Below are 15,000 nucleotides of genomic sequence, written 5' to 3'. Positions count from 1 at the left end.
TCGTCGATTCACTCAGACACTCGCCGATTCACTCAAACACTCGCTGATTCACTCAAACAATCACAGATTCACTCAAACACTCGCTGATTCACTCAGACACTCGCCGATTCACTCAGACACTCGCAGATTCACTCAAACACTCGTCGATTCACTCAGACACTCGCCGATTCACTCGAGACACTCGCCGATTCACTCAGACACTCGCCGATTCACTCAGACACTCGCCGATTCACTCAGACACTCGCCGATTCACTCAGACACTCGCCGATTCACTCAGACACTTGCCGATTCACTCAGACACTCGCCGATTCACTCAGACACTCGCCGATTCACTCAGACACTCGCCGATTCACTCAGACACTCGCAGATTCACTCAGACACTCGCCGATTCACTCAGACACTCGCCGATTCACTCAGACACTCGCCGATTCACTCAGACACTCGCCGATTCACTCAGACACTCGCCGATTCACTCAGACACTCGCCGATTCACTCAGACACTCGCCGATTCACTCAGACACTCGCCGATTCACTCAGACACTCGCCGATTCACTCAGACACTCGCAGATTCACTCAGACACTCGCCGATTCACTCAGACACTCGCCGATTCACTCAGACACTCGCCGATTCACTCAGACACTCGCCGATTCACTCAGACACTCGCCGATTCACTCAGACACTCGCCGATTCACTCAGACACTCGCCGATTCACTCAGACACTCGCCGATTCACTCAGACACTCGCCGATTCACTCAGACACTCGCCGATTCACTCAGACACTCGCCGATTCACTCAGACACTCGCCGATTCACTCAGACGCTCGCCGATTCACTCAGACACTCGCCGATTCACTCAAACGCTCGCCGATTCACTCAAACGCTCGCCGATTCACTCAGACACTCGCCGATTCACTCAAGCACTCGCCGATTCACTCAAACACTCGCCGATTCACTCAAGCACTCGCCGATCCACTCAAGCACTCGCCGATTCACTCAAGCACTCGCCGATTCACTCAAGCACTCGCCGATTCACTCAAGCACTCGCCGATCCACTCAAGCACTCGCCGATTCACTCAAGCACTCGCCGATTCACTCAAACACTCGCCGATTCACTCAAACACTTGCCGATTCACTCAAACACTCGCCGATTCACTCAGACACTCGCTGATCCACTCAAGCACTCGCCGATTCACTCAAGCACTCGCCGATTCACTCAGACACTCGCTGATCCACTCAAGCACTCGCCGATTCACTCAAGCACTCGCCGATTCACTCAGACACTCGCTGATCCACTCAAGCACTCGCCGATTCACTCAGACACTCGCTGATTCACTCAAGCACTCGCCGATTCACTCAGACACTCGCTGATCCACTCAAGCACTCGCCGATTCACTCAGACACTCGCTGATCCACTCAAGCACTCGCCGATTCACTCAGACACTCGCTGATTCACTCAAGCACTCGCCGATTCACTCAGACACTCGCTGATCCACTCAAGCACTCGCCGATTCACTCAGACACTCGCTGATTCACTCAAGCACTCGCCGATTCACTCAAGCACTCGCTGATTCACTCAGACACTCGCCGATTCACTCAGACACTCGCTGATTCACTCAGACACTCGCTGATTCACTCAGACACTCGCTGATTCACTCAAGCACTCGCCGATTCACTCAAGCACTCGCTGATTCACTCAGACACTTGCCGATTCACTCAGACACTCGCTGATTCACTCAAACACTCGCTGATTCACTCAAACACTCGCCGATTTACTCAGACACTCGCTGATTCACTCAAACACTCGCCGATTCACTCAGACACTTGCCGATTCACTCAGACACTCGCTGATTCACTCAAACACTCGCTGATTCACTCAAACACTCGCCGATTTACTCAGACACTCGCTGATTCACTCAAACACTCGCCGATTCACTCAAACACTCGTTGATTCACTCAGACACTCAAACACTCGTTGATTCACTCAGACACTCGCCGATTCACTCAGACACTCAAACACTCGTTGATTCACTCAGACACTCGCTGATTCACTCAGACACTCGCTGATTCACTCAGACACTCGCTGATTCACTCAGACACTCGCTGATTCACTCAGACACTCGCTGTAACTGCTGACGCTGATGCCACGCAGAATATGGCGATGTTCACATAAACTACATCTCAGTCACGTTCCTGTGTGTGTGAGACTCACCCAACCACTTGTAGAAGAAGTACATGAGCACGAGCATCACACACATCATGGCCACGAAAATCAGCACCTTCAGCGGAGAGTAGAGCGAGAGTTCACTGCTGTCGCCCTGACCCTCACACAGCTCTGACGACGGGCCCGCCTCCTGCTTCGCTCTGCACACACACACACAGCGTCAACACTCGCGTCACATGACACGTGCACTGGCCTGAACCGGTGATGTCACTCACTTCTCGGCCGCTCCGCTCCAGAACCCGCCCATGGTCACCGTGAACACCGCGATCAGTAACATGAGGATGATGCTGGCGTCGAACGCAGGCACAGGGGGAGCGTATAACCTCACCTCCATTCCCTGAGGAAACACCTGACACACACACACACACACGTGTTAACATTCACTCTCACACACACACACACACACACACACACACACACACACACACACACACACGTGTTAACATTCACTCTCACACACACACACGTGTTAACATTCACTCTCTCTCACACACACACACACACACACACACACACACACACGTGTTAAAATTCACTCTCACACACACACACACGTGTTAATATTCACTCTCACACACACATACACACGTGTTAACATTCACTCTCACTCTCACACACACATGTGTTAATATTCACTCTCACACACACACACACACACACACACACACGTGTTAACATTCACTCTCACACACACACACACACGTGTTAACATTCACTCTCACACACACACGTGTTAACATTCACTCTCACACACACACGTGTTAATATTCACTCTCACACACGTGTTATACTCTGACTGACTGACTCACTCTCTGACTGACTGACTCACTCTCTGACTGACTGACTCACTCTCTGACTGACTGACCCACTCTCTGACTGACTGACTCACTCTCTGACTGACTGACCCACTCTCTGACTCACTCACTCACTCTCTGACTGACTGACCCACTCTCTGACTGACTGACTCACTCTCTGACTGACTGACTGACTCACTCTCTGACTGACTGACTCACTCTCTGACTGACTGACTCACTCTCTGACTGACTGACTCACTCTCTGACTGACTGACTGACTCACTCTCTGACTGACTGACCCACTCTCTGACTGACTGACCCACTCTCTGACTGACTGACTGACTCACTCTCTGACTGACTGACTGACTCACTCTCTGACTGACTGACTCACTCTCTGACTGACTGACCCACTCTCTGACTGACTGACTCACTCTCTGACTGACTGACCCACTCTCTGACTGACTGACTCACTCTCTGACTGACTGACCCACTCTCTGACTGACTGACTCACTCTCTGACTGACTGACCCACTCTCTGACTGACTGACTCACTCTCTGACTGACTGACTCACTCTCTGACTGACTGACTCACTCTCTGACTGACTGACTCACTCTCTGACTGACTGACCCACTCTCTGACTGATTGACCCACTCTCTGACTGACTGACCCACTCTCTGACTGACTGACCCACTCTCTGACTGACTGACTCACTCTCTGACTGACTGACCCACTCTCTGACTGACTGACCCACTCTCTGACTGACTGACTCACTCTCTGACTGACTGACCCACTCTCTGACTGACTGACTCACTCTCTGACTGACTGACTCACTCTCTGACTGACTGACCCACTCTCTGACTGACTGACCCACTCTCTGACTGACTGACCCACTCTCTGACTGACTGACTCACTCTCTGACTGACTGACTCACTCTCTGACTGACTGACTCACTCTCTGACTGACTGACCCACTCTCTGACTGACTGACTCACTCTCTGACTGACTGACCCACTCTCTGACTGACTGACCCACTCTCTGACTGACTGGCCCACTCTCTGACTGACTGACCCACTCTCTGACTGACTGACTCACTCTCTGACTGACTCACTCTCTGACTCACTCACTCTCTGACTCACTCACTCACTCTCTGACTGACTGACTCACTCTCTGACTGACTCACTCTCTGACTCACTCACTCACTCTCTGACTCACTCACTCACTCTCTGACTCACTCACTCACCCTCTGACTGACTGACTCACTCTCTGACTGACTGACCCACTCTCTGACTGACTGACTCACTCTCTGACTGACTGACTCACTCTCTGACTGACTGACTCACTCTCTGACTACTCTCTGACTGACTGACTACTCTCTGACTGACTGACTCACTCTCTGACTGACTGACTCACTCTCTGACTGACTGACTCACTCTCTGACTGACTGACTCACTCTCTGACTGACTGACTGACTCACTCTCTGACTGACTGACTGACTCACTCTCTGACTGACTGACTGACTCACTCTCTGACTGACTGACTGACTCACTCTCTGACTGACTGACTGACTCACTCTCTGACTGACTGACTGACTCACTCTCTGACTGACTGACTGACTCACTCTCTGACTGACTGACTGACTCACTCTCTGACTGACTGACTGACTCACTCTCTGACTGACTGACTGACTCACTCTCTGACTGACTGACTGACTCACTCTCTGACTGACTGACTCACTCTCTGACTGACTGACTCACTCTCTGACTGACTGACTCACTCTCTGACTGACTGACTCACTCTCTGACTGACTGACTCACTCTCTGACTCACTCACTCACTCTCTGACTGACTGACTCACTCTCTGACTGACTGACTCACTCTCTGACTGACTGACTCACTCTCTGACTGACTGACTCACTCTCTGACTGACTGACTCACTCTCTGACTGACTGACTGACTCACTCTCTGACTGACTGACTGACTCACTCACTCTCTGACTGACTGACTGACTCACTCTCTGACTGACTGACTGACTGACTCACTCTCTGACTGACTGACTCACTCTCTGACTGACTGACTCACTCTCTGACTGACTGACTCACTCTCTGACTGACTGACTCACTCTCTGACTGACTGACTCACTCTCTGACTCACTCACTCACTCTCTGACTCACTCACTCACTCTCTGACTGACTGACCCACTCTCTGACTGACTGACTCACTCTCTGACTCACTCACTCACTCACTCTCTGACTCACTCACTCACTCTCTGACTGACTGACTCACTCTCTGACTCACTCACTCACTCACTCTCTGACTCACTCACTCACTCTCTGACTGACTGACCCACTCTCTGACTGACTGACTCACTCTCTGACTGACTGACTCACTCTCTGACTCACTCACTCACTCTCTGACTCACTCACTCACTCTCTGACTGACTGACTCACTCTCTGACTCACTCACTCACTCTCTGACTCACTCACTCACTCACTCACTCACTCACTCACTCACTCACTCTCTGACTCACTCACTCACTCACTCACTCTCTGACTCACTCACTCTCTGACTCACTCACTCTCTGACTCACTCACTCTCTGACTCACTCACTCTCTGACTCACTCACTCACTCACTCACTCACTCACTCACTCACTCACTCACTCACCTGCAGCGCGTCCAGGAGGTCCCGGTATCTCAGCAGGGCCAGAGGAATCTTCACCTTGTTGTTCTTTGAGTCGTTGGCTGACGGCAACTCCTGGTAAGATCATGTTCACACACTGAGGATTCTCACTGGTGTTTGTAAGGATTCGCACTGGTGTTTGTAAGGATTCGCACTGGTGTTTGTAAGGATTCGCACTGGTGTTTGTAAGGATTCGCACTGGTGTTTGTAAGGATTCGCACTGGTGTTTGTAAGGATTCACACTGGTGTTTGTAAGGATTCACACTGGTGTTTGTAAGGATTCACACTGGTGTTTGTAAGGATTCGCACTGGTGTTTGTAAGGATTCGCACTGGTGTTTGTAAGGATTCGCACTGGTGTTTGTGAGGATTCACACTGGTGTTTGTGAGGATTCACACTGGTGTTTGTGAGGATTCACACTGGTGTTTGTGAGGATTCACACTGGTGTTTGTGAGGATTCACACTGGTGTTTGTGAGGATTCACACTGGTGTTTGTGAGGATTCACACTGGTGTTTGTGAGGATTCACACTGGTGTTTGTAAGGATTCACACTGGTGTTTGTAAGGATTCACACTGGTGTTTGTGAGGATTCACACTGGTGTTTGTGAGGATTCACACTGGTGTTTGTGAGGATTCACACTGGTGTTTGTGAGGATTCACACTGGTGTTTGTGAGGATTCACACTGGTGTTTGTGAGGATTCACACTGGTGTTTGTAAGGATTCACACTGGTGTTTGTAAGGATTCACACTGGTGTTTGTAAGGATTCACACTGGTGTTTGTGAGGATTCACACTGGTGTTTGTGAGGATTCACACTGGTGTTTGTAAGGATTCACACTGGTGTTTGTAAGGATTCACACTGGTGTTTGTAAGGATTCACACTGGTGTTTGTGAGGATTCACACTGGTGTTTGTGAGGATTCACACTGGTGTTTGTGAGGATTCACACTGGTGTTTGTAAGGATTCACACTGGTGTTTGTGAGGATTCACACTGGTGTTTGTAAGGATTCACACTGGTGTTTGTGAGGATTCACACTGGTGTTTCACACAAACTCTTACCAGATTGCTGTTGCTGGCGATCAGAAGCACAGACACACCCAGATCCTGAGCAACCAGAGCTTTCTGACTGGACTTACAGCCTCCATCCATCACGACCACAGCCTGACCCTTCGCCAAGCCCGTGGTCACAAGATCCGCAGAACACAGCTGAGAGGACGTCAGGTTCACCAGGGGATACCCCACCTAATAAAAAAATAAAATAAAAAATGAATAAAAAAACTTTCAAGATAATAAGACATGCTTTTTGATTGCTAAAATGTAACCATTAAAACGTAGCTCCGAAAAATTCCAACAGAATTTGGGAATGAATCTTTCCCGGCCCAACTCTCTCACCGCTGCTCTCAGGCTGTCGGAGATGTTGCTCCAGGACGAGTTGAACACCAGACAGTATTCTCTGAATGTAGATCCATTAGATGCTCGCAGAATCGCCTCCTGACTGGCAATCTGTGAGAGAAACACAAAACACTCACCGATTCACTCAAACACTCACTGATTCACTCAAACACTCACTGATTCACTTAAACACTTACCGATTCACTCAAACACTCACCGATTCACTCAAACACTCACCGATTCACTCAAACACTCGCCGATTCACTCAAACACTCACTGATTCACTCAAACACTCACTGATTCACTTAAACACTCACCGATTCACTCAAACACTCACCGATTCACTCAAACACTCACCGATTCACTCAAACACTCGCCGATTCACTCAAACGCTCGCCGATTCACTCAAACACTCGCCGATTCACTCAAACACTCACCGATTCAGCCGATTCACTCAAACGCTCGCCGATTCACTCAAACACTCATCGATTCACACAAACACTCGCAGATTCACTCAAACACTCGCCGAGTCACTCAGACACTCGCCGATTCACTCAAACACTCGCCGATTCACTCAGACACTCGCCGATTCACTCAGACACTCGCCGATTCACTCAGACACTCGCCGATCCCATTAGACACTCGCCGATTCACTCAGACACTCGCCGATTCTCTCAAACACTCACAGATTCACTCAAACACTCGCCGATTCACTCAGACACTCGCCGAGTCACTCAGACACTCGCCGATTCACTCAGACACTCGCCGATTCACTCAGACACTCGCCGATTCACTCAGACACTCGCCGATTCACTCAGACACTCGCCGATCCCATTAGACACTCATCGATTCACACAAACACTCGCAGATTCACTCAAACACTCGCCGAGTCACTCAGACACTCGCCGATTCACTCAAACACTCGCCGATTCACTCAGACACTCGCCGATTCACTCAGACACTCGCCGATTCACTCAGACACTCGCCGATCCCATTAGACACTCGCCGATTCACTCAGACACTCGCCGATTCTCTCAAACACTCACAGATTCACTCAGACACTCGCCGATCCCATTAGACACTCGCCGATTCACTCAGACACTCGCCGATTCTCTCAAACACTCGCCGATTCACTCAAACGCTCGCCGATTCACTCAAACACTCGCCGATTCACTCAAACACTGGCCGATTCACTCAAACGCTCGCCGATTCACTCAAACACTCATCGGTTCACACAAACACTCGCAGATTCACACAAACACTCGCCGATTCACTCAGACATTTGCCGAGTCACTCAAACACTCGCCGATTCACTCAAACACTCGCCGATTCACTCAGACACTCGCCGATTCACTCAGACACTCGCCAATCCCCTTAGACAGTCGCCGATTCACTCAAACACTTGCCGATTCACTCAGACAGTCGCCGATTCACTCAGACAGTCGCCGATTCACTCAAACACTCGCCGATTCACTCAGACACTCGCCGATTCACTCAGACACTCGCCGATCCCATTAGACACTCGCTGTAATTCACACAAACACTCGCTGTAATTCACTCAAACACACGCCGATTCCATTAGACACTCGCTGTAATTCACACAAACACTCGCCGATCCCATTAGACACTCGCTGTAATTCACACAAACACTCGCTGATTCACTCAGACACTCGCCGATCCCATTAGACACTCGCTGTAATTCACACAAACACTCGCCGATTCACTCAGACACTTGCTGATTCACTCAGACACTCGCTGATTCACTCAGACACTCGCTGATTCACTCAAACACTCGCCGATTCACTCAGACACTCGCTGATTCACTCAGACACTCGCTGATTCACTCAAACACTCGCCGATTCAACCAGACACTCGCTGATTCACTCAGATACTCGCTGATTCACTCAAACACTCGATGATTCACTCAAACACTCGCCGATTCACTCAAACACTCGCCGATTCACTCAGACACTCGCCGATTCACTCAAACACTCGCAGATTCACTCAAACACTCGCAGATTCACTCAAGCACTCGCTGATTCACTCAAACACTCGCAGATTCACTCAAGCACTCGCTGATTCACTCAAACACTCGCAGATTCACTCAAACACTCGCAGATTCACTCAAACACTCGCAGATTCACTCAAGCACTCACCGATTCACTCAAACACTCGCCGATTCACTCAAACACTCGCCGATTCACTCAAGCACTCGCTGATTCACTCAAACACTCGCAGATTCACTCAAGCACTCGCTGATTCACTCAAACACTCGCAGATTCACTCAAACACTCGCAGATTCACTCAAACACTCGCAGATTCACTCAAGCACTCACCGATTCACTCAAACACTCGCCGATTCACTCAAACACTCGCCGATTCACTCAGACACTCGCTGTAATTCACTCAAACACTCGCAGATTCACTCAAACACTCGCTGTAATTCACTCAAACACTCGCTGTAATTCACTCAAACACTCGCAGATTCACTCAAACACTCGCTGTAATTCACTCAAACACTCGCAGATTCACTCAAACACTCGCTGTAATTCACTCAAACACTCGCTGTAATTCACACAAACACTCACTGTAATTCACTCAGACACTCGCTGATTCACTCAGACACTCACAGATTCACTCAGACACTCGCTGATTCACTCAGACACTCACAGATTCACTCAGACACTCGCCGATTCACTCAGACACTCGTCGATTCACTCAGACACTCGCTGTAATTCACTCAAACACTCACTGTAATTCACTCAGACACTCGCTGATTCACACAAACACTCGCCGATTCACTCAGACACTCGCTGTAATTCACACAAACACTCACTGTAATTCAATCAGACACTCGCTGATTCACTCAAACACTCGCTGATTCACTCAGACACTCGCTGATCCACTCAAACACTCACAGATTCACTCAGACACTCGCCGATTCACTCAAACACTCGCTGATTCACTCAAACACTCGCAGATTCACTCAAACACTCGCTGATTCACTCAAACACTCGCCGATTAACTCAAACACTCGCCGATTCACTCAAACACTCGCCGATTCACTCAAACACTCGCTGATTCACTCAGACACTCGCTGATTCACTCAGACACTCGCTGATTCACTCAGACACTCACAAAATCACACAAACACTCGCCGATTCACTCAAACACTCGCCGATTCACTCAAACACTCGCCGATTCACTCAAACACTCGCCGATTCACTCAAACACTCGCTGATTCACTCAAACACTCACAGATTCACTCAAACACTCGCTGATTCACTCCGATTCACTCAAACACTCGCCGATTCACTCAGACACTCGCCGATTCACTCAAACACTCGCTGATTCACTCAAACACTCGCTGATTCACTCAAACACTCGCCGATTCACTCAAACACTCGCCGATTCACTCAAACACTCGCTGATTCACTCTGATTCACTCAAACACTCGCTGATTCACTCAGACACTCGCTGATTCACTCAAACACTCGCCGATTCACTCAAACACTCACAGATTCACTCAAACACTCGCTGATTCACTCAGACACTCGCTGATTCACTCAAACACTCGCCGATTCACTCAGACACTCACAGATTCACTCAGACACTCGCTGATTCACTCAAACACTCACAGATTCACTCAAACACTCGCTGATTCACTCAAACACTCGCCGATTCACTCAGACACTCGCCGATTCACTCAAACACTCGCTGATTCACTCTGATTCACTCAAACACTCGCTGATTCACTCAAACACTCGCCGATTCACTCAGACACTCGCCGATTCACTCAGACACTCGCCGATTCACTCAAACACTCGCTGTAATTCACTCAAACACTCGCTGATTCACTCTGATTCACTCAAACACTCGCTGATTCACTCAGACACTCGCCGATTCACTCAGACACTCGCTGATTCACTCAGACACTCGCCGATTCACTCAAACACTCGCTGATTCACTCAGACACTCGCTGATTCACTCAAACACTCGCTGATTCACTCAGACACTCGCTGATTCACTCAAACACTCGCAGATTCACTCAAACACTCGCTGATTCACTCAAACACTCGCTGATTCACTCTGATTTACTCAAACACTCACTGATTCACTCAAACACTCGCTGATTCACTCTGATTAACTCAAACACTCGCCGATTCACTCAAACACTCGCCGATTCACTCAAACACTCGCCGATTCACTCAAACACTCGCCGATTCACTCAAACACTCGCTGATTCACTCAAACACTCACAGATTCACTCAAACACTCGCTGATTCACTCCGATTCACTCAAACACTCGCCGATTCACTCAGACACTCGCCGATTCACTCAAACACTCGCTGATTCACTCAAACACTCGCTGATTCACTCAAACACTCGCCGATTCACTCAAACACTCGCCGATTCACTCAAACACTCGCTGATTCACTCTGATTCACTCAAACACTCGCTGATTCACTCAGACACTCGCTGATTCACTCAAACACTCGCCGATTCACTCAAACACTCACAGATTCACTCAAACACTCGCTGATTCACTCAGACACTCGCTGATTCACTCAAACACTCGCCGATTCACTCAGACACTCACAGATTCACTCAGACACTCGCTGATTCACTCAAACACTCACAGATTCACTCAAACACTCGCTGATTCACTCAAACACTCGCCGATTCACTCAGACACTCGCCGATTCACTCAAACACTCGCTGATTCACTCTGATTCACTCAAACACTCGCTGATTCACTCAAACACTCGCCGATTCACTCAGACACTCGCCGATTCACTCAGACACTCGCCGATTCACTCAAACACTCGCTGTAATTCACTCAAACACTCGCTGATTCACTCTGATTCACTCAAACACTCGCTGATTCACTCAGACACTCGCCGATTCACTCAGACACTCGCTGATTCACTCAGACACTCGCCGATTCACTCAAACACTCGCTGATTCACTCAGACACTCGCTGATTCACTCAAACACTCGCTGATTCACTCAGACACTCGCTGATTCACTCAAACACTCGCAGATTCACTCAAACACTCGCTGATTCACTCAAACACTCGCTGATTCACTCTGATTCACTCAAACACTCACTGATTCACTCATTAGTGGCGCCTCAGGCTTTCAGACTGACTTTCTGCGCTTACCTGAGAGCAAAACAACACCAGCAGGAGGAATATCGACTCTTTCATTGGCATTCCTGTCATATCCACCTCAAAGCTCGACAGAACGCGAGTTCAGAGGAGTTTCTGCTCTCGTATTTTTATTGAAAATCGCTTTTAAAATCGTAAACTCACTATCTAGGTTTAGCTTCTGTCATGTTTACAGTGACTGTGAACTACTTTCGCTTCCTCTTCCGCGTTCGGTCGCTCGATCACGTGACTGCGACGCGTCACGCTAAACGTCAAAAAATACAAAAATAGACATAAAAGCTCAGTTTTTGCAGGTTCCTCTATTTTTATCATACGCACTTAATCAATTTTTTTTCTCAAAGTCTTTCCTCGCAGACTGATACACTGCATAATTTTGAGCTGGTATTATTTTTGTCTGTATTAATCTTTAAAGAAAACAGCATTTTTATGTAGAATTAAAAAAAACAAGCAATATAATACGGCAAATAATAATCATAATGAAAACTTAAAAACATATAAGAACAAAACATGTTATGCTAAAAAGTAAAAAAATATGTATATATATATATTATTCATATTAATAACCAAGAGCTGAAAGTACTAAAGATAAGTTGTTATTTCCTCAAAGGTCTGGAGATCTCAGCCTGTGAAACACCAGAGCAGAGATTCAGTTCATGTGAGGAATGAGGAAGTGTGAATATGATTATAATAATGATGTATTTCCTCTTATGAAGTGTGATTGATGAGATTCAGATGCAAAGTCTTACAAGGTTGTAATTTTATTTAGGCATCAGAATGAAATGAACACGATTTGTACAAAAATACTTTCCTGTCAACGCGTCCCGTAAGAGCATTGCACAAATATTACAGTGAGATGCACATTTCAAGTTTACAGCACATTTAAAAGATAAAAACTGAAACAAAAGGAATATTCCACGAGCCAGGGAACATCGGAAAGGTACAAAACGTAACAAAAGGCAGTTCTTGCAGACCTAACAACAGCGTTGGGTGTGTGTGTGTGTGCGTGTGTGTGTGTGTGTCTGTGTGTGTGTGTCTGTGTGTGTGTGTTTGTGAAAGAGTGTGTGTGTGTCTGTGTGTGCGTGTGTGTGTTTGTGAAAGAGTGTGTGTGTGTGTGTGTGTGTTTGTGTGGCCCAGCCACCATTAACCCATGACATATATCCAGATTCACGGGTAGATGTGCTCAGTTTGATCCTCACACACACACACACACACACACTCTACGGTCACAGGTTTGTGCAGAACAATCATCAAGCAGTAAAAGAGGAGCAGTGCTTCCATTACACAATATCTACAGCCGTCCGACGCGCGTCTTCAGGTGGACTTCAGCGTCTGCAACACACACACACACACACACGTCAATAAAAGTACAAGTTAATACAGTAAATGGTTATAAATCTTCCTCATCAAGCAGTGATTCTACTTTAAAAGCAGAGTTCTCCCATTAATAGTCATTAATTAAAACCTGTAAGACTTTAGTTCATATTCAAAAACACAAGATATGATATTTCTGATGATATCTGAGAGCTCTCTGTCCCTCATTCGCCCGTCTATGCAACTCATAAAGTTGTAAATTGAGTGGTTTAGTCCAAATTGTCTGGAAAGAATCGATGGCTTTATATATGAACAGATATTGATATATGAATATGAACACTGGTCGACTGAGGGACAGGAGCTTTCATCATAAACGCCTTGACTTGTGTTTTGAAGATGATCTAAAGCCATAAGGGTTTGGAACGTCCGAATCGCAAGAAATACATTCGGAATATATCGAGAGAGAAAAAGCAATTATCTTTTTATTTTTGTATTCTGTAGTGAGAATAAAACAGAACTGTGAGATTAAAAAAGTCACAATTACCTTTTAATTTTCATATTCCATGGCGGAACAAAACAACCTAGAAACAGAAAGAAAGAATTGTGAGATTAGAAGGACTGGATGTGGAACGCACTTCTCATGGTGTGTGTAAGACACAGCGCTACAGTTTCATGCTTTTGTTGCAGTTATTGTTGGCCATAAGACAGAGATCTGATATTCTTTAGTTTTGAACTGAAGAATATTCGGTATATTAACTTTGGCATGGATTTTATTGAAAAGAGCTTCGGCTCATGTAACCAGAAGTTTTAAAGCTGCAGTGTGTAAGTTCTAATGGTGAGGTTGAGAACTGCACCCAACAGAAGTTACGGTGGCCGACAGGAAGTGATGTCGCCGTCTGAGACAGCAGAGAGTAGCCAGTTAAGCAATGAGGTTTCTTTACAAAGATAAATTAAGAAATTAGGTTTACTTTATTATTCGCTGACTTTAGCTCGCTTCTTATCATGAAGAACAACATCTGTGAATACGCTGCGAAAGATCCAGACGTCAGGGAAAAATGGATGCACTTTATTTTTTGCGGACGTCTCAGTCACGGCAGTGTTAGTTTAAGCGTTTGTTCTGTACATTTGAAGGATGACTGTTTTGAGCTTTGCCAGAAAACTGTTGCTCAAAGATAAGTCCGTGCCGACTATTCTGGGCTCAACAACGACGACGCAAACTGTAAGTAATGTATTTAAAACTTTAAACTACTTTTTAAATACGCTGATCCGCACAGGTTCTGGCTGGGGGCGTTAATAATTGATGCATAGGCACTGACGTTAGCCAATCACAGCAGTGGGCGTTAACACTGAACTCTTAAAGGGGAAACACCCCCAGAACAGACTGTGTGAATCAGAGGATGAGGAACAGGGAAAAGGTCATAAATCACTACATTTTA

At 47.2% G+C, this 15,000-nt stretch overlaps 1 protein-coding gene and 1 long non-coding RNA gene across 3 annotated transcripts in view; both read right to left on the bottom strand.

Moving 5' to 3' along the window:
• Positions 1–12,864, bottom strand: part of sppl2a (signal peptide peptidase like 2A) — a 31,622-nt gene extending 18,758 nt beyond the window's left edge. For both annotated transcript variants that reach the window (XM_079620987.1, XM_079620986.1), the window contains exons 1-6: positions 12,248–12,864; positions 7,083–7,193; positions 6,750–6,932; positions 5,677–5,766; positions 2,437–2,570; positions 2,210–2,361 (exon numbers count right to left, since the gene is read on the bottom strand). In XM_079620987.1, the coding sequence (XP_079477113.1) occupies positions 2,210–2,361; positions 2,437–2,570; positions 5,677–5,766; positions 6,750–6,932; positions 7,083–7,193; positions 12,248–12,307 (730 nt within the window). In that variant the 5' untranslated portion in view covers positions 12,308–12,864. The remainder of the gene's footprint in view (positions 1–2,209; positions 2,362–2,436; positions 2,571–5,676; positions 5,767–6,749; positions 6,933–7,082; positions 7,194–12,247) is intronic.
• Positions 12,865–12,993: 129 nt separating this feature from the next.
• Positions 12,994–14,147, bottom strand: LOC307003183. Its single transcript, XR_013798641.1, has 2 exons — positions 14,109–14,147; positions 12,994–13,582 (listed from the first exon to the last, which is right to left on the bottom strand). It is a non-coding gene; the product is annotated as an uncharacterized lncRNA (long non-coding RNA).
• Positions 14,148–15,000: the final 853 nt, after the last annotated feature.

This window comes from Phoxinus phoxinus, assembly GCF_949152265.1.
Source record: "Phoxinus phoxinus genome assembly, chromosome: 8".
Taxonomy (NCBI): Eukaryota; Metazoa; Chordata; class Actinopteri; order Cypriniformes; family Leuciscidae; genus Phoxinus; species Phoxinus phoxinus.
Note: the sequence above shows the minus strand (reverse complement) of the source record. Positions and strands in the feature narration are given on the sequence as shown.